This window comes from Schistocerca nitens, chromosome 4 (assembly GCF_023898315.1).
Source record: "Schistocerca nitens isolate TAMUIC-IGC-003100 chromosome 4, iqSchNite1.1, whole genome shotgun sequence".
Taxonomy (NCBI): Eukaryota; Metazoa; Arthropoda; class Insecta; order Orthoptera; family Acrididae; genus Schistocerca; species Schistocerca nitens.
The window spans coordinates 399,604,769-399,627,692 of record NC_064617.1 but is presented as its reverse complement, the minus strand read 5'-3'; the positions used below and the strand labels follow the sequence as shown (position 1 = coordinate 399,627,692).

Here is a 22,924-nt window from a genome sequence, read left to right as displayed (position 1 = left end):
TGCCAGTCAAGAACTTTCTTTCATTCACTCATTCAATACATGTTTTATAATCATGACTTGTGAGTTCAAACACTTAACAATTTTTTATTTCTGTGAGCTTGACTTGCACCATTCAACAATTTGCTTCTTTCAACCTGCATTGTACTTCAGGTATCACCACTTGTAGTTATAATGGGGATGTGTGGATGAAGACTCTGAAGAATCCTGTCTTGTTTCTGTTTGGCAGTCAGGCCATGAAGAATCAACAACAAGCACAATTTACGCTTACCCAGCTTTTGCTTACAGTTTCATAAGCACTCCCATATATCACTCTTGTGTACTCCTCCAACATTTGAACCAAGTGTTAATGTTCTTAGATCAAGGGTTGTTGGACCTTCTCAGCATTAATTTGTCTTTCAGAAATTTGTCATTTAGGATTCCATCTCAGATCATCTCTTTGAATTATTGTTGGATCACATTGTAGAATAAGAAATCATTCTGGTATATCGTTCCAGAAATTTCATGATTTCACTGTAGATACGATAAGCTGAGGGGTCTAGATAGGAAACCTCCATTGGTGTGTTGTAGTATTGGCTTACTGCATTATCAATAGTCACATGGCTGACGGCTTCATGGAGTTAATGCATAACATTGTGCAAGTAAGGAAAAGAAGAAGCAACTAAGGCTGGGGTATAGCATTCTGTTGACAATGACATCATTAGAGATGGATCGCAAGCTCACACCAAGGGAGGTTATGAAAGAAATTAGCTATGGTTTCTCATGGGGACTATCCTGTCATTGAACTTAAGTGATTTAGGAAAGTCACAGAAAATCTAAATCTTGTTAGCAGGATGGAGATTTGAACTGCCATCCTCTCAAAAGAGTTCCACATCTACAATCAAGAATGCACAAAACACTTTACAGTTTGCTGTTTAGCAAACACACTTGGAAAAAATTTAGTGTTTGAAATTCTGAGTGGACTAGGAAATCTGCATTAAACATGAAGCAGCAATAACTGCCATTTTACTGTTCTCTGCCCACTGCAAAAGGATGAAAGGTCTTTCTCTTTTTTAACAAATTTCTGCTGTTTGACTGTGTTGTTCATTTATTTCACACACTAATGATTTTGAATTTTAACCATTCTAAAGTGCATGTTGGATTGGAAATTAATAAAGTATACATGTCATACAGTGCATGTCACAACAAGAAATCATTATGTATTTGAGATTCTAACTTAAAATTTATAATATATCTTACAAGTCATCATCAAAAAACTTTTTCTGGTCTTTTAAACCAGTTATATTACAGGATATAAATGCATATCAGTGATACATTATAACGTTGATATTGTGCACAGAAAATAATCTTATTAAACAGCAAATACACTGTTGGACATGCATTCATCAGATCCATGTATCAAATTGACATTAACATTTGTCAAAACAGTGGCAGAGATCATAACAAAGCAGCACCACTGTGTGAGCTACATGATCTTTGGAATACCAGAGGCATTACCAGGAAAGAGAAGGTAGATATTTCTTTGGATAACTGCTAAACATATCCTTGTAATACACATTCGTAACACCCTCTTACACAGATACAACATAAAACTCTGTGCTCAGAATGTAAATAACATCATTTTAAGTGTACAACAAGATCTGATCTAAAACATGATCATGTAGATGCAATATTATAAAATTGTAATTCCCTCATTCCTGGAGACATACAGAAGATATCAGAGTTAAACAGCAACATGCAAGATGTGAAATGTGGTGGTGCCACAAAACCTAGAAACTGCAACACCTGAAAGATCCTGAGGCAGGGCCTGCTTAATGAAACTCACTACACACTCCTAAAATACAAAAGTGTTCACAATAAAACATGACTGGTCAGTAGAGAGAGAATGAAGGGGAGGGGACTGGGTGGCAGCAGACAGTGTGTTGGTAGGGGGAGGGTGACAAAAGCAGAGGGTGGCAGGGTTGGGGTCTTGGAGGGCAGGGAGAGTGGAGTGGACAGTTGAGGAAGAGTGGGAAGTTACAAATGGTTCAAATGGCTCTGAGCACTATGGGACTCAACTGCTGAGGTCATAAGTCCCCTAGAACTTAGAACTACTTAAACCTAACTAACCTAAGGACAACACACACATCCATGCCCGAGGCAGGATTCGAACCTGCAACCATAGCGGTCGCGCGGTTCCAGAATGTAGCGCCAGAACCGCTCGGCCACCAGCAGCCGGCGGGAAGTTACAATGTGTGCAATGTGGCAGGGGGCAGATTTGGAAGAGGTATTGAAAGGAAGGGGGGGGGGGGAGGTCAGATAGACAGAAGATGGTTTGTAAGTGACCTATTTTATAATTTTATATATCTAACCATACACTTCAGTATTACACAAATGTCCATTAAATTCATATTAATGTATACTTATTAGTTATAACATGTGAAATCTGAACCAAACATACATTTTCGTAGATGGCACATCATTATGCTATATTAGTATATTATGCTCCATGAATATTATTAATTTCATATTAATATAGTCTCACTACTTATAGGAGGTGAAGATGCGAACCGAACATAATGTGTTCTATATGCTTTTCCAAAGTGACATACTTACATATTCATTTTACAGATAATGACATATGGAGTCTGTCAAAGACTACTTGGAGACATTAAAAATTCTAAAATCACTATCTATTGTTGCAAAGCTCTGTAGCACATGCACTCATATTCTAGAGGAAGTACATTAACACTAACTTTACCTATGTGACTCTGCTAAAAACTAGTATATAATCATAGGTTCTTTGGTGTCACTAGAATGATTGGAATTACAACTAAGTATGTACTACCATTTGCAAAATGAATGTATTCATATGCAACTTTTATAATTTAAAATGCTTATGGAACAAGTTTTTTATGCTTCAGATCTTCACTCGACAGAATTATTAACACTCCATCAATATGAAACTGGATGGATATTTATATAATACTGCAATGTATAGTCAAGTATGTAGTATAGTACACCAGGTATTGTCTTTCACCCATTCCTTCCCCCTGCCTACGACTATCTCCTATCTCCTGGTCCTACTCCACCCATTCCCCCTCCAACCCCCCCCCCCCCCCCCCATGTTCTCTCTTAAACTGTTGGGTTACACACATTATGTATTTGTAATTTTTTAATTCCAGGTACATATTGCCTAATAGTGATGCCAGTGAACCTGTGACTATATGCTTGTTTTTAGCAGAGCTACGTGGGTTGAGATAGTTTAATGTACTACATCTATAAAACAAGCATATGTCTTATATGACTTTGTAACAATAGACCTCGATTTTGGAATTTTTAATAACTCGTAGTAATCTTTGGTGGACCCCATATACTGTATTTGTAAAATCAATATTAGTTATGTCACTTTGAAAATGAATGTAGAACCCATTCTGTTTGATTTGCATCCATAAATGCTACAAGTAGTAAGACTACATTAATATGAAATTAATAATATTTGTGTAATACTGCATTCTACAGTTTAGGTACATAATGTAGCATACCGATGTGCCATTTTTGAAAATGTGTATAGAACCTATTATGTTTGGTTCAGATTTTTACATGCTGTAACTAGTAAGAATTCATTAATATGATTTTAATGGACATTCATGTATACTGAAGTTCCATGTACCATCTTCTGTCAATGCCCCCTGCCCCTCCTCCTTCATACCACACCCACTTCCAAATCTGCTCCATCCTCCATCCACCTCCAAAACCTTTCCCTTCCCTTCAACTGTCTTCTTACCCCCCCCCCCCCCCCCTCTCCCTAAGCAGTCCCAACAGTCCAAGACTCCACCCCTGCCACCTCCTTTTGTCACCCTCACCCTCTTACTACCAACACCCATGCCCCCTTGCCACCAAATCAGCCCTCTCTTCATTCTCTCGCTACAGACCAGTCATGTTTCATTGTGGGCACTGTTGTATTTTAGGAGTGTACAGTGAATGTCATTAAGCAGGTTCTGTCTCAGGATCTTTCGGGTGTGACAGTTGCTTGGTTTTGAGCCATGGCTGCCTTTCACATGGATCTTGCATGTTGCTGCATAAGTGTGATTTCTTATAAATGTCTCCAAGAATGAGAGAATTACATATTTATAATAACACATTTGCACAATCATTTTTTAGATCAAACCTTGTTGTACATCTAAAATGGTTACATTTACACTCTAAGTACATAGTATTACATTCCAGAATTGGATTTTCACTCTGCAGTGGAGTGTGGGCTGATATGAAACTTCCTGGCAGATTAAAACTGTGTCGGGCTATACAAGCATGACTCACACCCCTTTCTCACAGCTTTACTTCTGCCAGCACCTCATCTCATACCTTCCAAACTTCACGGAAGCTCTCCTGCAAACACTTGGGTGGAGTCACTTTGTTATGATCTTTGTTACTACATTTTTTCATTTCGTGAAGTGCACTATTTTACACCTCTCAGTTGATGCAGGTATCTCATGAACGAACATCACACCAATGTATTGACTGTTAAATATGTCATATCATGTTAGTGTAGTCACCAAGTGACGACAGAACACACTCTTAAAAAAAGGTTATAATTAGGCAAACTTTCGGAACCAGTGGCTCCTTCTTCAGGCAGAAGGGTTGAAGAGGAAGGGAGAGGAGTGAAGGAAAAGGACTGGAGAGGTCTAGGAAAAGGGGTAGATCTCAGAAAAGTCACTCAGAATCACTGGTCAGGGGAGACTTACTGGGTGGGATGAGAAGAAAAGATTGATCATTGGAGACTGCACTGGATGAGATTTGAAAGCCTGAGAGCTTAAATGTGGAAGACAGGGTAATATGTAAGACAGAGATTACTGCTTAAACATTGTGCATAAGTTAATAAGAGAGAAAAGCTAAGTGCATTGCACATAACAGAGGTGAGAGGGGGGTGGTGAAAAATAGACAGATGAGACAATGAACGTTGTAGAAAACTAAGATGGATCGAAAAAAGAGTAGTTACTGTGGAGAAATGCTGAGATGGAATGTAAATTAAGGCCAGGAGGGTGATGAGGATGAGTGGTTTATAAGACCAGAAATATATTCCTCCGATGATGACGTGTCAGATAGACACCTAAGATGTATTTTATCATGTAACTAATATTTGCAAATACGTAATGACTGTTTCTTCCTATGTTCTGCACTGTATGATTTGTACACTTCATTAATTTTGCAGTCGAAAATGCACTTGAGAATGCTTAAAAGCTGAAATCATGGATGTGAGAAATAAATGAACAATGGTCTATAGTCAAATGGCGGAAATTTCTTTCAAAATGTTCTACATGACTATGGTTTCCCACAAATGAAAAATCATTCAAAACATCTGTTTTTATCAGAATCCATTTAGCCTGGTCATCTTAAGTTTAACACACATGGCACAATTAGGCCATGTTTATTTGTATTTTGTATCACTGTTTTTATACCTTGCTGAGTCATACAGACACATATAATTATAAGAGCTGAAAAATGAAACATCAAAAGCTACATATAAATAATTCATAAAAAATCACAAATTACAAACATCTACAACTAAACCTAATCTCTGCAGAACACTGTGAAGTGCACGACAGAGGGTATCTCCCATTTTACCAGTTATTAGGACACCTCTGTACAAGTCGTGATTAGTCTAACCTCTCTTTTCAAACCCTGTAGGAGCAATACATAGAGTGGGGTTGTATTATGTTCCTAGATTAATCATTTAAATTTAACTCTGGAAACTTTTAAAGTAAGTTTATGTGGGATAGTTTTGTGTCTTTCCTCAAGCATCAGCCAGTTCAATTCTTTCAGCATCCTAGTGACACTCTCTCATAGGTGACCATCCATCTGCCTTTTCTTGTGTCCATTCAGTATCCACTGTTGGTCTTATTTGGTGTGTATTCTGTACTCTAGCAATGTTCTAAAATGGGTCACACAAGTGTCTTGTATGCAGTTTCCATTCTAGACTGATGGCATTTCCCAAGCGTTCTACCAATGAACCACAGTCTCTTACCTGCTTTATCTATGAGAGAGCGTGTGATCTTTTCATTTCATTCTTCCAGATTGTTACACCAGGTTTGTATGAGTTGACCGATTTCATCTGTGACTCATCGATGTTATAGTTATGGGGTACTACATTTTTTTCATTTTGTAAAATGTACTATTTTACATCTCTCAACTTTTAAAGCAATTTCCACATCTTTTCACCGCTTTGAAACTCTGAAATGTTATCAAGATCTGATGGAATATTTGTGCAATTTCTTTCAGATAGTACTTAATTATAGATAACAGCATCATCTATGAAAAGTCTGAGGTTACTATTAATATTGTCTTCAGGTCATTAGTATACAATATGAACAGCAAGGATCTGATTGCACTTTTCTGGGATATACCCAACGTTACTTCTACATCTGTTGGTGACTCTACATCCAAGGTAGCTTGCTGTATCCTCTGTAAGAAAAACTCCTCAGTCCAGTCACATTTTTTTTCTCTTGATACCCCATATGATAGTACTTTATGGTAACAGGCAGAGGCAAGGTACTGAAGCAGTTGCTCTTCAGAAATTGAGGAATACTACATCTACCTAACTACCTTGATTCACATCTTTCAGTATGCCATGTGAGAAAATTGTGAGCCGGTTTTTGGAATCCATGCTGGCTGGCATGAAGGAAATCATCCTGTTCAAGGTACACCATTACACTTGAGCTCAGAATACGTTATAAGATTCTACAACCAATCATTATCAAAGATATTGGATGCAGTTTTGTGGATCTCTTCTCCTGCCACTCTTGTAGATGGTTGTGACATCTGCTGTTTTCCAAATATCTGGGTATGATTTTTTGTTCGAGAGATTCTACAATAATCAGAATGTTACATGTTTACTGGTGTATTCAGTGTAAAAGGGGTGCTAAAATGGAACTGAATCATACCTGTAAACAACAACATTAAAATAACATAAACTCCTTAAGTACTGCAGTTACCAATGACTGTAGTCTGTGTGCAGTATATCATACTTGTGCATAAGTGTATTCCTCAGTAACAATGTGAGATTTATTGTGGAACTGTGTTAGGCACCATTCACTCAAATCTGAAACACAAACACAGAAGAAAGAAAAATTATGGCAAATGGTAAGTACCGTTTAGTTCAGAGCTACTTTCTTCTCAACACAGTTGTTGTAGTGTCTAGGAAGCCTTCATATTCGGATCGCTGGATGAACAATCAAACCAATTGTATTAATGAGTTTTATTACAAAAACAAAATTACAATTCTTAACTTTGGCAATTACACAGCTGTGTTGCAAGCAAAGGGCAACATACAAAATAATCAGCATAAACAATCCCAAGTCTGTGCTACATAGAGAGTACAAGCGAAGTGACTAGAATTGGCACTGAAATCAAAGTTACCAATCTTGAGGCTGCTATTGAACTGGGGTGTCACCAGTCAGTCACAGCGCATACGTCCTCTTCACATAGGGGCCACTGCCGTTGCATTGTAATCCTGGAGGAAGGTCAGCCTTCTCTTCCCTGCTGTGCCAGTGCTTGACTTTATGCTGTAACAGTTGTCAACTGTGCTCTGGCCTGTGGAAGAGTCACTGGAATTGCCAAGTAGATAATTATATTAATTTCACACTTACTTCACTTTTAGAAACTTCTTCAACAATCATTTCTGTGTAGCCTACAGGGCTTCACTTCTCTGACATTATTTGTGCCACTGCTTCAATAGTTTCTCAATTTCTGTGGCAGTGGAATGTTTGTCATTTGTTGCCAAGTAATGTTTCAATGATGCCTAAATCATTTTGACTGCATTAAAGTGGCATTAGTATAGTGGGAGTCTAAGAACTCTGTGACCATGTTTTTAGCCATCTCATCAGTAACATTTTGTTGAAACTGTGCCCCCCCTCCCCCCCCCCCCCTCTCTCTCACTGTCTACTAGATCTATAAGTTCCTTCTTGCACAAATTGCCCTGAATATTCGCAATGTGGCATTTCAAACATTAAAACAAAATTGTCTTTTCATTGCTTTTGTTGTAGCTATATCTTTACTGACTGAATGGTATGGGGATTACCCGTTACACTGACAGATGACCAATTTACTTTTTCCAATAGTTGCACCTTGAACCACTTGTGAAAACTATAATGGTTCATCTTTGCATTGCAGTTACTTTTTTTTTCAATTTGTAAACCAGAAGACAGTTTTGTATGAAAGCAGATGAAATTCCAGCATTCAAGATACTTGTGCATTTCCCATATACTATTGTCTGTCCACTCTTTTCTGACAGAGTGCCCAACATTTACCAACATTCCATCAAGCGCACAATGTTTTCAAACAGCACTTTAAAAATGTCTCTTAAAAATCGACAATGCCACACACTGCTGTCACCTCTCATATGTTTTACAATAAGGTGACAAAAGTCATGGGATGCCTCCTTATATCATGTCAGACTCCTTTTGCCCAGTGTCATGCAGCAGCTTGATATGGCATTGACTCTACGAGCCACTGCAAGTCCCATGCAGAATTTTTGAGCCATGCAGCCTCCATAGCCATCCATAATTGTGAAATGTTGCCGGTGCAGAATTTTGTGCAAGAACTGACTCAAGTACGTCTCATAAATGTTCATGGGATTCATGTGAGGTGGTCTAGGTGGCCAAATTATTCACTCAATTTGTCCAGAATGTTCTTCAAACCAATCGTGAACAACTGTGACCCAGTGATAAGGCACATCATCATCCACAAAAATTCCATCATTGTTTGGGAACATGAAGTCTATGAATGGCTGAAAATGGTCAATGATTAATTCAGTTGGACCAGAGGATGCAGTCCATTCCATATAAACACAGCCTGCATAATTATGGAACCACAACCAGCTTGCACAATGCCTTGACAACTTGGGTCCATGGCTTTGTGGGGTCTGTGCTGCACTCAAACCCTACCATCAGTTCTTACCAAATGAAATCAGGACTTATCCTATTGTCTAGTGTCCAACCAATATGGCCAGAAGCTCAGGAGAGGCTCTACAGGCAATGTTCTGCTGTTAGCAAAGGCATTCACGTCGGTCATCTGCTGCCATAGCCCATTAATGCCAAATTTTCTTGCACTGTCCTAATGGATACATTCGTCATACCTCCCACATTGATTTCTGTGGGTTTTTCACACAGTGTTGCTTGTATGTTAGCACTGACAACTCTATGCAAATGACACTGCTTTCGGTCATTAAGTGGAGGCTGTCGGCCACTGTGTTGTCCATGGTGAGAGGTAATGCCTGAAATTTGGTAACTCTTGATGCTGCGGATCTTGGAATATTGAATTCCCCAATGACTTCCTAAATAGAATGTCCCATGTGTTTAACTCCAACTACTGTTCTGCATTAGAAGACTGTTAATTTCCGTCATGCGGCCATTACCACGTCAGGCACTTTTTACATGAATCGCCTTTTCACATAACTACAAGTGACAGCTGCGCCAAGGCACTGTCCTTTTGTACCTTGTGTACATGATACTGCCTATCACTGTCCCATGATTTTAGTCACATCAGTATAACTTTGCGTCCATCAATTTTTTTGTGCTGGAAATCGACGGGTCTGATAACTGTTAATAAAGTACTCTTACTGCTACCTAATACATGAATATTTATGCCTTACAAAGAGTAATCAACATTCTCTTTATTTTTTAAGTGGTTGGTCTTTCCTCTTGTTATGTCCATATGTGTATCAACAAAAAGAAACTTGTTGGATTGCATCCAAGTTTGTTACTCATTGTTCTGTCTTCCTATTTTTACAGTTTTCCTTAACATAGGAGAAACAAGTTCTTTTCTCTGTCCTCAACAGTATTTTTCCTTACAAATATTCATAACAGTGTTTTTATGAATTCTCAAAATGTCTGCAGTTCTTTTGACTGTCTTTGCTAAAAGTTATAGAGTCATCCATTGTCTCTCTCCTTCTAAAAATATTCCAACACTGAGCACACAACCAATGTGTGTGACCAAGCAAAATGTGAACAGAGGACTAAACTTTCCATGTAGCAACCACACTTTTCTGCACACTTCTTCTCCAAGCTTGAGACATGTGGTAGTGCTAAACAAATTTAATGCACAGGGAAACAAAGCACTCAACAAAACAGATCAGAGCTGCTAGGTTACCAATCACAAGCTTTATCATCTGCAAATGGCTGTAGTAGCCATAGCAAGGACATCTGGCAATGGTGAACAGAACTATAGGTGCAAAAAAGTGGATTCTCTGAGTGGCTGTTGCAGCAGTAGAGCAGCCCTGTAAACAGTGAAACATCAGTGACTTTGTTGTCCTGTTTCAGGTTTAAGTACTTTGTAACCTACAGACCTTTCAGTTTTATGAACAATGTACAATTCTATAGTGAAAACTTCAGCATATTTAAGCAATTTTAATTTAATTGCAGTAAGACTGACATTGGTTTCCTTTTCTACCAGCCATTTTATAGCTTTCATAGCTCTTTTTCATGACCCAGTTTCAAGTGTAACTATACATGAAACATTGTATGCAATTGTACAGTAATGATGGAGGGCTCCAATTTCAGCAGAAGATTCATAAAAAGTTTTGAAACATTTCTTTATTCCCATATACCTGATGATCTCAGGTTTTTTACTATCAAAAATCAAATGATACACCCTCTAGAAACCACAGTTGCCTTTAAATACCAAAAAGCTTTTCTCATTTCCCTTTTAAATCTTTATTACTTATGGTAGATATGCAAAAATATTTTTCTAGTATCACTTTCTGTCTTGTCAGTCCACACGTTTTGCATCACATGCCTTATTCTGACACAGCCCTCATTGAGATAGTAAATTGTGTTTCTTACAACAGCATTCTTAAATTTCACAAAGCTGACAATGCTGCCACTGACAAATACTGTTTCTTTCTGTTGTCAATTTCATACAACATACTTATGGCACTAATGGCCCTAATGTTGGATGCCTCTAAATTACAATAAGGATGATAGTTATTATCACTGATTAATTGAAAATAATATTTATATTTTGAAAATTAAAATTAAAATTATAAATTAAATGATATGATTTTCATGCTTTAGTGTCACACTGTAAGCATTTTTGCTGTCATACCATGATCCATTAATATCTCCACTGTAACATATTGCAAGTTGTGGTATAGTTTTGATTTCACAAAAACTCATGGAAATGATTATGTGCCTGTTTATTGTTCACTTATCTGAAAAATGGATGTGTACACTGTTTAAAATAATGGAATTTTTTCTGCAGGAACAACTGCCCATTCTGAGGGAAGTGATGAGTTGCATCAGAGGTACAAAGACTGGCAGATAAACAATGAGACTGTGAAGCAATTGGAACAGAGTGAAGTTGGACAAAAAGGTCTTGCAGAGGAAGCAGTGAGACGTTATGGAACCAGCTGGCCAGGAATAGCATCACTGGTGTCTGACATTCGCACCGTGTGTCCGCTGCTGCATTTGGCAAGACAAACTGTTCCACCCATTCCCTTCTATGTTGTGAAGCAACCACGAGGTGAAATTGCTGATGTAGATGTTGATGTTGATGCTATATTAGGTCGCTACATTCCAAGAAACACCGAACAGAGGCGCTATGTGACAGCTATGCAGCAAGTCTTCTACCGCTTTGTTGCCCAAGGTGAGCTCCGCCGCCGGGAAGGTGGACAACAGGTGCTGCTAATAGAGCAAGATGCTAATCCTAGTAATGAATATCCTGATTGTGACATGTGGCTGAGTAAAGACATTGTTCCAAGATATGGACGTGTAGACTGAAAATTTTTTTGACAGAACTTGTGTGCTTTTGAGAAGACTTCACACAGGCAGTTCAGTGAAAGAAACATGTATTGCATGGTCAGTTGTATGAAATAATTACATCATCAGCCTGTGATATTTGCTAGTCCTTCTATTCACTTTAGTTTGTTCCTCATTTACTTTGCAAATAAATCAAACTGCTGGCTGTCAATTGGTGGGTACTAAAATTTTCATCAACAGCTGCATATTTGAGACCAATCAGTCTCAGGGACTTTTTGATGTTTGAGCAAAAGGAAATTAATATCTTGGGTCTTATAGATGTATACAGTTTGTATGGACAAAACTATTTTATTGAAAAACTTTGACTTTTATAAAGAAACATAAATTTTCCAATATTTGAGATACAATAAAACTTTTTCTACCATGAGAACCAATATTAGAGTTGTACTGACAACAGTTTTCAGTAAAAAGTATGGCGTAGCAAGCTGAGAAGAAGCTGAAATTCATTCCTGAGTCATAGCACCACCAGCATATGCAATAGATAAGCCAGTAATTAAATGGTTGTTTTTCACACCAAAAATTAAATTTCAGAAGACTTTACTCTCTTTATTCCGTCACATTATTTAGATGACAAACTGGTATGCTTTGACAGTGTTTAAAAAAGTTAACTTCAAACAAAAGAGTCCAAGAATTTGTTTTATGTGGTCAATTTTGTCTGCTGATGATGTATCAGAGTGTTGTAAATAAGAATGTGTTGAATATCGTGATCAGAGAATGTTTTGAATAACAAGCAAATGTTAAATGCTTCGCTTGTACATATATATAATACATATATTTAGAAAGAAAAGTTGTCTTGTAAATGTGAATACTGTACTGTTTCATTTTACAGTAACATATTTTGGTGTAATATGTCATGCCACCTTCTAGGAAACTACTTTGCCTTCAGCTAAATGTGTGTGTGTATATATAGATATATATATATGTTTGTGTATAAAATAGTTCACCTGACATAAAACATAGTTATGAATGCCAGTTGTTGTTGCATTTACATTTTCTTGTTGCCCCCTCAAGTTAGGTGCTCTGTGAAAAAGCATAAGAAGAAGGGTGAAGAAAACAGTGGTCTCTTAAGACATACATGGACATGAATAATTTATGTCATTAAAATATGAGGATGCAGTGTATGTGTAAATATTGTCATATTAAAGGAAAGTGTGAGGAAAATTTAATGTGTGACAGGAACTGTTATTTTCAGCACTGTCATTTCGTATTTTGTGACTTGGACACTGTGTGGGTTTATATCTGAACTGCATATTGAGGTGTGGAAAAACAGTTTTTTAATCTCACGTGATGTATGAATTTATAGTGTTTCACTGTACAATAAGTGCTTTCTCTGATGCAATTTTGTTATTGGTGTACTTATAATTGTCAATCTATTGATAGCTTTTGATGTTTCCATTTTAACGTGAAATCTTCAGTGACATCTAGTTTGGTACGGCAGTAAATATAACTCAGATCACACAGAAAATTTAGTTTATTTCTCTCTCCATATTAGGCGAGGTGATCCTTCACTAATTTAATATCTGAAATCATCAAGGAGCAGGTGGACCTTTTCTTGTATGAACTTCACAAAACTAAGCAAACATCAGGTTACCAATAACTTTATAAATGGTATAAAGTTCAAAATATGGAAAATCAGCTTGGTTTTAAAGGTTTCACCCGTGTGAGAAACTGAGAGAACAAAGGGATTTGAATTTAACAATAATGGAGATTTCAAGACACAAACAAGAATGAAAAATGTGTAGGGAACCACTACTTTTGATGAGTAACAGACCATTGGTTTTAAGCACATGCTTTTTTATTTAGGTTTAGTACAACTCTCTCAAGGACAACAAAATGCACACTGTGTGCATGTGGATGACACAGTGTGTGTGTGTGTGTGTGTGTGTGTGTGTGTGTGTGTGTGTGTGTGTGTGTGTGTGTGTGTGTGTTAATAAAAATATGGGGTTAAAACATCCCCATGAGCAGAGAAACATGGGACACAGATATAACCACAAATGTAATGCTAACAGGAAGAAAACTCTTTTAATAATATATGTGTAATGATTAGTAAGTCATGTATAAAAAGACTGAAAAGTATGAGACTAAAGACCAAGAGAGTGGCTTACAGTGATAATAATAAATATATTCAGACATGAAAAGGAAATGTAAACATATGAGAGTATATCTCAACAATGCAAGCTTTCACATGTGGACACATTGGTATTCTCTATGCTGTGTTGAAGTTTGTCTGTGTTCCACAAGAGACACTAGTGGTGAGTTAATGAACAATATATGATGTTTGATGTAGTGTGCTCTCATTCATTAAAGCTTTATTCAGTTTTATTTCCAATGTCATCTCCACTCTCTTATGATGGTTTAAAATTTTCACATGTGAAATGCATCAGTACCAGTCATTTAGACACTCATCTCCTCCAATATTCACACTTTATGTTTAAAACATATGCATTCATATGCGTTTTCAGATAAAGTAAATTGAAGAATACATAAAAGGCTTCAATGGCTTTAGGTATATCTTACCAACAAATAACTCTTCCATTCTCTCTTCACTTTTTGGATGCATAGAAGCCTCCATGCACTTACCATTTGTCACCAAAAAATGAACCCTTCTGCTGCTGTCTCACTTTTGCAGTAATCACTAAAATAGTACCACATACTTTTGGTGCACATTCACTGAAGGTTGTCATTAGTCCGATACTATGAGATGTCAGCTCTCCATGATATTTCTATCAGTTTCATTGATACTTTATAATTGTTTGACGTGATGTAGGCAGCATACAAAACACACAAATGACGCTGCAAAATTAGTGGCTACTCAACTGGCAACATATACATGTAGCAATTTAAAGTTATTCCATTTTTCAAACATTTACAACAAAAGTGAGTCACAAAAGAAGAAATGGAAAAAGCCTACAGCTGTGTTGTCAGTTGCTTCAGGTATACATTATTCTATATGCTATAAATTATTTCATATGCTGACACACTGTTTGAATAATGTCCATTTATTTCCTTCAACTATATCATGATCAACAGACAGTGGCAGCAGAACAGTCAGTTGTCATCACATCCACACCTACAAACAGAGCACAACTCTGAGCAGTTGTTTCACTCATGACACTGTAGGCAGGGCAATTTTCAGACATGTTACATCACATTTTGCACCTATGGCACTTGAATGCTGTAGATTAATTATCTTGCCCTCACCAAAGAAATGGTTCACAGTGTGGAACTCTCATGAACTTGGTTTCCTAGAAAAAACGACATTTCTATCGAGCTGGAGACCACAGTGATTGTTTGTTTCAAAAGTAATTTATTATCTGGCACAATCACATTCATTTATAGAAACAAATATGATTGTGCTGGATAATAAATTACTTTTATACAGTTTTGTTACTTTTCCACAAGTATTATTCCCTTTTTGCCTCTCCATTTTCAAAGTTCATTTTTTTTCTGTTGACTGATTAACTGATTGTTATTGGCTTTACTCAGTTTTTTTATCTTGTCTTAAGTTTAATCTTATTGCAGATCTCTTCTTGTGATTCATATGCAGCACTTTCTGTATTTATATTCTTCTTCCCAATACGTCTTCATGTCTTTCCATTAATTTCATATCACTGCCTGGTTAACTGCTCGTCATTGCCACAAGTTTCCTACGGTATTCTATCTGTAACTGCAACAAGTCAAGTATTCCTGTCCTGTCATTGTGTTTCAGACAGAATTTCAGAATTTATCATCTAAACATAAAATTTCTGGTATCTACAAAGGACAGTGTTTCATCTGAAAGTTATAAAGATCAGCAAAGACAAAGAAAGACAAAGTTCCACATCTTTCATCCACATATCTTCTGAGACATATAAAGGACCTGAACTGTTTTCTCATTACTGCTATTAGCACCCTATCTTCATTTTTGTGTTAAATGTCAGATTCAGGTGCAACTGTTCCACAGTTGTTCCCAATGCAGTAACAAAAAATTCATAGTTCTGTTATTTTAAATATTTTTTATCAGCATGTTGATTTTCTCTGTATTGTATTCTGTGGCATTTATATTGAGAATTATAAGCAGCCTTGAACTAGGAAATTTGAGCTGATGTGAGAATGTGTAATTTATTTTGCTGTAACTGTCTTCTTGCTTAGTGACAATATCTTTCATTATGAGGATAAATCTGTGTAGAATGAAATGAATATTTATATTCCTAAACATTTGCTTAATATTTGACTACCTTTACAAAAAAGTTGGAATGAAAGCTGAATTCACAGTATTCTATTTGTGTATAAATGCAGAAGTGACTGATGACTAGGTTTTGATAGGTAACAGAAAACCATTGATCTCATGAACTGATGGTTCCACCTTAACTCAAGTACTTTTTTCCATGTGTAACTAAGCGCACATACTATGCAGAATTTAGTGAAGATTTATTAAAGCCATGTTAGGTCCATGCATGCTATTGAAATATGAATGTGTATAGGAATTAAAATACAAATGATCAACTGCAACAAAACGAAGTACTGCTAGAGCCAAAATTATTTTAATAAATTCACAAAAGGTGTCCATGTTCAAGAATTTAAAATATGAGTAATGACCTGCATTGGGATGGTTAATGCATTAGCAAGTTTATTAAAACAAAGTGTGGTCACGTATGTTGAATGCCCTTGTGATTTTAATTTATATATGATGTTACCACATTTTAATGTATCATGTTGATATATTACTAGTTTCTCTATATTCTGAATAAATGATAAACTTTTGTAATAGGTTCCATTTCAAAGACTATAACATATAATACTAATTTTTTGGGAAATTATACAATGACTGGTTTTTAAGTAATCTACCAAAGTGCCAAGATCTATACTTATTTGTCATTATGGCACAGTAAATCTATAAAAAAGTCTTGTTTATTATAATGTATGGTAGGCAAGAACGTCATTAGAAATTACAATTTTCTTGGAACTGAGTTATGTACTGTAAAAATGTACTGTATCTAACTAAGGGGACTAATGCAATGAGCTTTTTCATTATATGTGGCAAATTATCTGAACATGTCATTGTACCTCTGCATCTAGAACATAATATTTATGAGATCATGTACAAAAACCCATCATCATTTGAGTTGCAGTAGTAACATCATTTAAAATTAATCTTTAAATGATGACTTTTGTACTATTATGTTTTGTAAATAATTTTTCAGAAAATGAGACTAATTACTATGCTACTTTTGGATCACATATCTGTTCCTGTAATGTATAAAGTATTTTCAATGTTTTGCATATACCAAGAAAAACAATTCAGTATTCCAAAGAGAGACTGATTGTACCAATTTTTGAATGTAGTGATTTTTAGGAAAAAAATTTTGTATTTTAAGTGGCATTAGTAACCTAGTGTCTTTGTACAATGTTATAACAACTGTACTTGCTAACCTATTAAAGTGTATGATATCCATTAATTATTTGTTCATTTTAATTTAAAATCTGCACTTTTACCTACATCTACATCTACATTTACATCTATACTCCGCAAAACACCGTGAAGTGCATGACAGAGGGTACATCCCATTGTACCAATTATTAGGGTTTCTTCCTATTCCATTCATGTATGGAGCATGGAATGAATGATTGTCTGAATGCCTCTGTGCATGCTGTAATTATTCTAATCTTGTCCTCATGATCACTGTGTGAGTGACATCTAGGGGGTTGTAAAATATTCCATATATTATTTGGAAATAGTTGCAAATATTTAGTAAGAGCAACCTCTGCATTACAAGAATTTTAATGTTACTTTTGTATCTATAAGGCCACTTTTGGTTTGACTATACCATGGTTCGTTAAAATTAAACTTACTTGATCCTAATGACTGCCAATTTTAGATTGTGAAAACAACCAGTGGCAGCACATTATGTTGTCAGGATCTTTCATATCAGATAACACATTTTCAATTATTATGCGTTAGGTGTTTGATTTAAGAACAATGGCAGAACAATCTCTGCCTAGCCCCTGAGAGAAAAGAGAGGAAGTGTGCTCAAGAGATATGATCCACCAGAAGAGAATATGATGGCAAATCAACTAAAAATTTGTAGTGCCTCTCCGCATACAAAATAATTGTAATTTGACTATGGTGGATTCAACAAATATTTTGTACACAACCACAGGTAGCTGGTATCAGATGATCATATTTCCTTTAGACTAAGATAAGGTAGTTTATGAGCTTTGAGCTAGCAATCAGTGGTGTCCAAAACTTTTGGACTACTATATGAATTGAAATAAACCATCATGATCACACGAAAACACTGTGGTGTGAATCTGACTTTGCAGCACGGACAGCTTCCAACTCGAAAATTTCAAGGATGATATGGAAACCATTGGGTATCGAGAGATATCACTGATATTGATTGGATAGCTTCTTCAGTTCCTTAACCCAATCACAGTGTTCCCTGACCAGCATGATCACAACAGGTAATTTTATTAGGAAAAAATACAGATCTTCTGCAGAGCATCACGGGCAATAATGTATGATAAATAACATACTCTGAAGTCAACTGTGGTTCCGCAGCATTGTATACCTCTATCGAGTATACACAGACTTGCTTTACAGATGATGATCATGTAAATGCCTCAATCCCAGACTGTTCACACTCATTCCCATTCATTTGGTCAACACATTTTGCCCACTGTTTAAGTCATTTCTGTAACTTTCCTAATTTTCTGTACATGGTATTTCTATGTTCTTAACAACCATTAAGTTCTATGTTATATGGCATCACATGACATCCAAGTGACTTAGGAGTTTACATTCTCATGTTAATACAGAGACCACAGTTTTTTGACTGCTTAATGTGTGTGGGAAATGGATGTTGTGTTCAACAATAGATACCATGTGAGGAGAAAATGGTGTAACAGGAGGAAGGATGATAATAATGTGAGTTGCTGCAACCCACACAATGATCACATTATGCCCCCAGTATTGAGATAAATCCAATTTTAAAATAAACAGAACACTTGAAGAATTGATGAATTGGTGGAATGTAACATCAATGGAAAAATCCAGTAGAAAAAACACTTAAAATAGGTGAAAGTGGAACAGATGACTAGTAAAGAAGGCAAAATTTCTAACACTCCTCATTGAATGATGTAAAAACAGAAAATATTAATCTAAAACAATGGAAAGTCCAGAATGAAGTAACAACAATAAGAAAAGGATGGATTGCTACTCATCACCTCGAGGAGGCATTGAGTCACAGACAGATGTCATATACAATAATGTTGTGGGGCAACTCTATCGCTCAAAAAATGCTGTAAGAATGTTATATGGTGCTCGCCCATGATCATCTTTTAAACATCTGTTTAAGGGGTTAGACATTTTGACTACTGCTTCCCAGTATATTTGATTCCTCATGAATTTTGTTGTAAATAACCCGCTGCAGTGCAAAAGGAACAATATGTACATAATTACAATACCAGAAGAAAAAACAATATTCATTACGACACATTAAGGTTGACTTTAAAACAAAAAAGTGCACACTGCTGCAACCAAAATTTTTAATCACTTATCCAGCCATTAAAATGTCTGACAGACAGTAAAGTAAAATTTGAAAATAAACTGAAAATTCGCCTGCATCTCGTGGTCGTGCGGTAGCGTTCTCGCTTCCCACGCCCGGGTTCCCGGGTTCGATTCCCGGCGGGGTCAGGGATTTTCTCTGCCTCGTGATGGCTGGGTGTTGTGTGCTGTCCTTAGGTTAGTTAGGTTTAAGTAGTTCTAAGTTCTAGGGGACTTATGACCACAGCAGTTGAGTCCCATAGTGCTTGGAGCCATTTTTTTTGAAACTGAAAATTCTCCTTGACAGCTTCTTCTATATTATAAAAGAATTTCTATTATTGTAATGTGTAGAAGGTGGTGGACAAGAATTTACCTAGCTCACACTTGTATGTCTCTTTAAAAAAATTGCAAATGATAATAAGCATGAAGGCACATTTACAAAATAATTTGTAATGTAAATATAAATAGACTCATCCCATATCATTAGGATTTGTTGTACAAATGATAATGAAACATGAAACCAATTTCTTCACTGATGAAGGAGCATACAGGTTCCAACATGAGGTTAATATTTCATACATTTTAATGTTTCTATTGATGTGTTTCTAAATTGACCCTCCCAAAGGTAAGCACTGGCCAGTCTCTCTCTGTTTTTTTCCATTTTTCAAATTATTTCTGGAGACTGATGATATCATAGACACAGGTGTCTGGAATGATATTATAGCATGTGAGAGAATAAAACTGCAGAATTATTGAAGACTAGGAGCTTGTGGTAAGAAGGGTTTCGAAAGGTGCTCATCAAACTGCGGCTCATGGACCGTGTATGGCCCAAGACAAGTACTCATGTGGCCTGTGGTTCACAGCCATATTTTATAACAATATGCTTCTAGCAACTAATATTAAAGAGCTTCTTAAGAGTGTAGATCTCCTGCTCAGAAACAAACAAAAATACTTTCAGAGATGGTAATATTTTAAGATGAACTCAATTTTAATGACATTGGTGAATTCATTCTTGAACTAAGTAAACTTGGCTGCTTACCTCAGGGCTAGAGGGGTACTTACTGTGACCACTATGGGGTTAGAGGGTGTGAGAGTGGATATGTTTTATTTTTGTCTCCTAGTACCGACAACTCTGCAGCACATGCAACTCATACAGATCAGCTGTTATTATATTAATTCTGACACATAAGTAACACAGATTTGTGAATGTGCATTATAGAGATGGTCTTCTTCAAATGTGGTACATATACATGTGGTACATAGGAATATGAAATTAAATTATGACTGATGACATTCAAAACATTTAGTAAACTTTGTGATCTTGCCTCATAATACATAATGCATTTAAATACAGGGTGACAAACTCTGGGGTCTGGTCGATGAAAGGATATGGAAGAAAAAAGATCTTATGAAGTTATGTCCAGAAATGCATGGTTTCCTTGGTAGAGACCATTTATCCCATCACACATTGTTACAGAGACTGCTGTTTAATCTGTGCTGTTTCATGGAGCTATAGTTCCACTAAGTGTTGAAAATGATTTCCAGGTGCCTCAATGCATGCATGTGTAGGCTGTAGCATTTTTGTCTCAGACATTCACATTGGCCAGGCTGCATCCGAACAGTGTCAAAGGCAGCATAAATACACTTCTCCAGTGTCTCCACATCTGGAATGGGCTCTGCATACATGATGCTTTTGAGATGGTCTCATAACCAGAAATTGTTTGTGTTGAGATCTGATGAATGAGCAGGCAATGCAACTGAACCCCTCATCTGATCCGTTGACCAGGGAAGACGAGTGAGATGAGTCCAAATGTTAATGGCAAAGTGGGCCAGGGCTCCATCATGTAGCAGTCACATAACCATTTAAATTATCAATGACACTTCTTCCAACAGAAGAGGCAAAGTCACCTGCAAGAAATGCTGATAGTTCCAGCCTGTTAGGTGACTTGGAAGGAGGACTGGTCCCAAGATACAGTTGCCAGTTAACCTGGCCTACACATTTCGGCTGCACCAATGCTGATGATTCGCCGTCACCATATCGTGAGGGCTCTGCATTTTAACCCACAGATTACTGTTATGGAAGTTGAAGATACCTCTCTACATAAAGGTGGCCTTACCTGTGAATAGGATGGATGACACAAATCCTGGAATCATGGTTGCCTGGAGAAGAAATCAGTGACAAAACTGCTCCCAATGTGGAAAGTCTGGCAGTATATATTTTCTACTTATCTCTGCAATGTTCTGCTTAACTGACACATCCCACATCATAATGTTTATCATGGACATGATAGTTACAACTGAAATAAAGACAATCATAAATAAAATGCAGAGTAAAATTTCTTCTGTATGGGATGAAATTTACTGAATTATTTTAAAAAGGTGCAGGCTTTTACTTATTCCTATCCTAGGGACTCCTGAATATGTACGAGGGTAATCCCAAAAGTAAGGTCTCCTATTTTTTTATAAGTACAGAACTCTGTTTGTGAGGCAGTTGGTCACACTGTTATGACGAGTGCTTCATGTGCTATGTGTAAACAGGCACATGCCATGCTGAGACGCTCAATCTTGGCTTGGCAGCCATTGAGAATGGAGCTCTTGTTGGATGTTACCATCAATTGCTAATTGTGCGCAGTTATTCGGTTTCTGAATGCAAAGGGCACTGCGCTGATTGAAATCCATCACCAATTGACGGAAGTGTATGGTGAGTCATGCATGGATGTCAAAAATGTTCGTAAGTGTAGTAGAGAGTTTGCAGCTGGTCGGACCGAAATTCACGACAAACAAAGGAGCAGGAGACCATCAATTTCTGAGGAGACAGTGTTGAAGGTTGAGCAAAGCATGCTTGAAGATCGGCGGATCACCCTGGATGATCTCTGCACATTGGTTCCTGAGGTTTCCTGAAGCACCACTCACAGAATTTTAATGGAAACATTGAACTACCGGGAAGTGTGCACAAGATGGGTGCCACAAATGCTGTCTGAGGACCACTTGAGGCAATGAGTTGATGCTTCCTGCGCATTTCTTCACCGCCTTGTAGCTGAACAGGACAACTTTGTGGACTCAATTGTCATGGGTGACGAAACCTGGGCATACCACTTCACACCTGAGACCAAGACACAATCACACCAGTGGTGGCATCCTTCTTTGCCAAACCCGCGGAAATTCAAACAAACACAGTCTGCTGCTAGAGTCATGACAACTGTTTTTTGGGATCGGAAAGGGGTATTGTTGGTCGACTTTATGCCTACTGGGACCACAATTAAAGCTGATAGGTACTGTGAGACTCTGAAAAAACTCAAACAGGCAATTCAGAACCAGAGAAGAGGAATGTTGAGAAAGGGTGTACACATTCTCCATGACAACGCTCACCCACACATCACTCGGCAAACCAATCCACTTTCAGTGGAACATAACCACCCTCCCATCCTACAGTCCTGACTTGGCACCCAGTGACAATCACCTGTTCCCTAGGTTAATAGAACGTTTGGCCAGAAAGCAATTCAGCTCCGACGATTTGGTGAAGGAAGAAGTTCATAATTTTCTGAGCAGCATGGCGGCAAGCTGGTATGACAGGGGCATACAAAAACTGCCACCTCATCTACAAAAATGC

General features: G+C 37.1%; 1 protein-coding gene across 3 annotated transcripts in view; it reads left to right on the top strand.

Annotated features, from left to right (window-relative positions):
- LOC126253516 (neurotactin) overlaps positions 1-17,227 on the top strand; it is a 281,622-nt gene extending 264,395 nt beyond the window's left edge. For all 3 annotated transcript variants that reach the window (XM_049954891.1, XM_049954890.1, XM_049954892.1), the window contains exon 9: positions 11,233-17,227. In XM_049954891.1, coding sequence (XP_049810848.1) covers positions 11,233-11,750 — 518 coding nt within the window. In that variant the 3' untranslated portion in view covers positions 11,751-17,227. The remainder of the gene's footprint in view (positions 1-11,232) is intronic.
- The last annotated feature ends 5,697 nt before the right edge of the window (positions 17,228-22,924 follow it).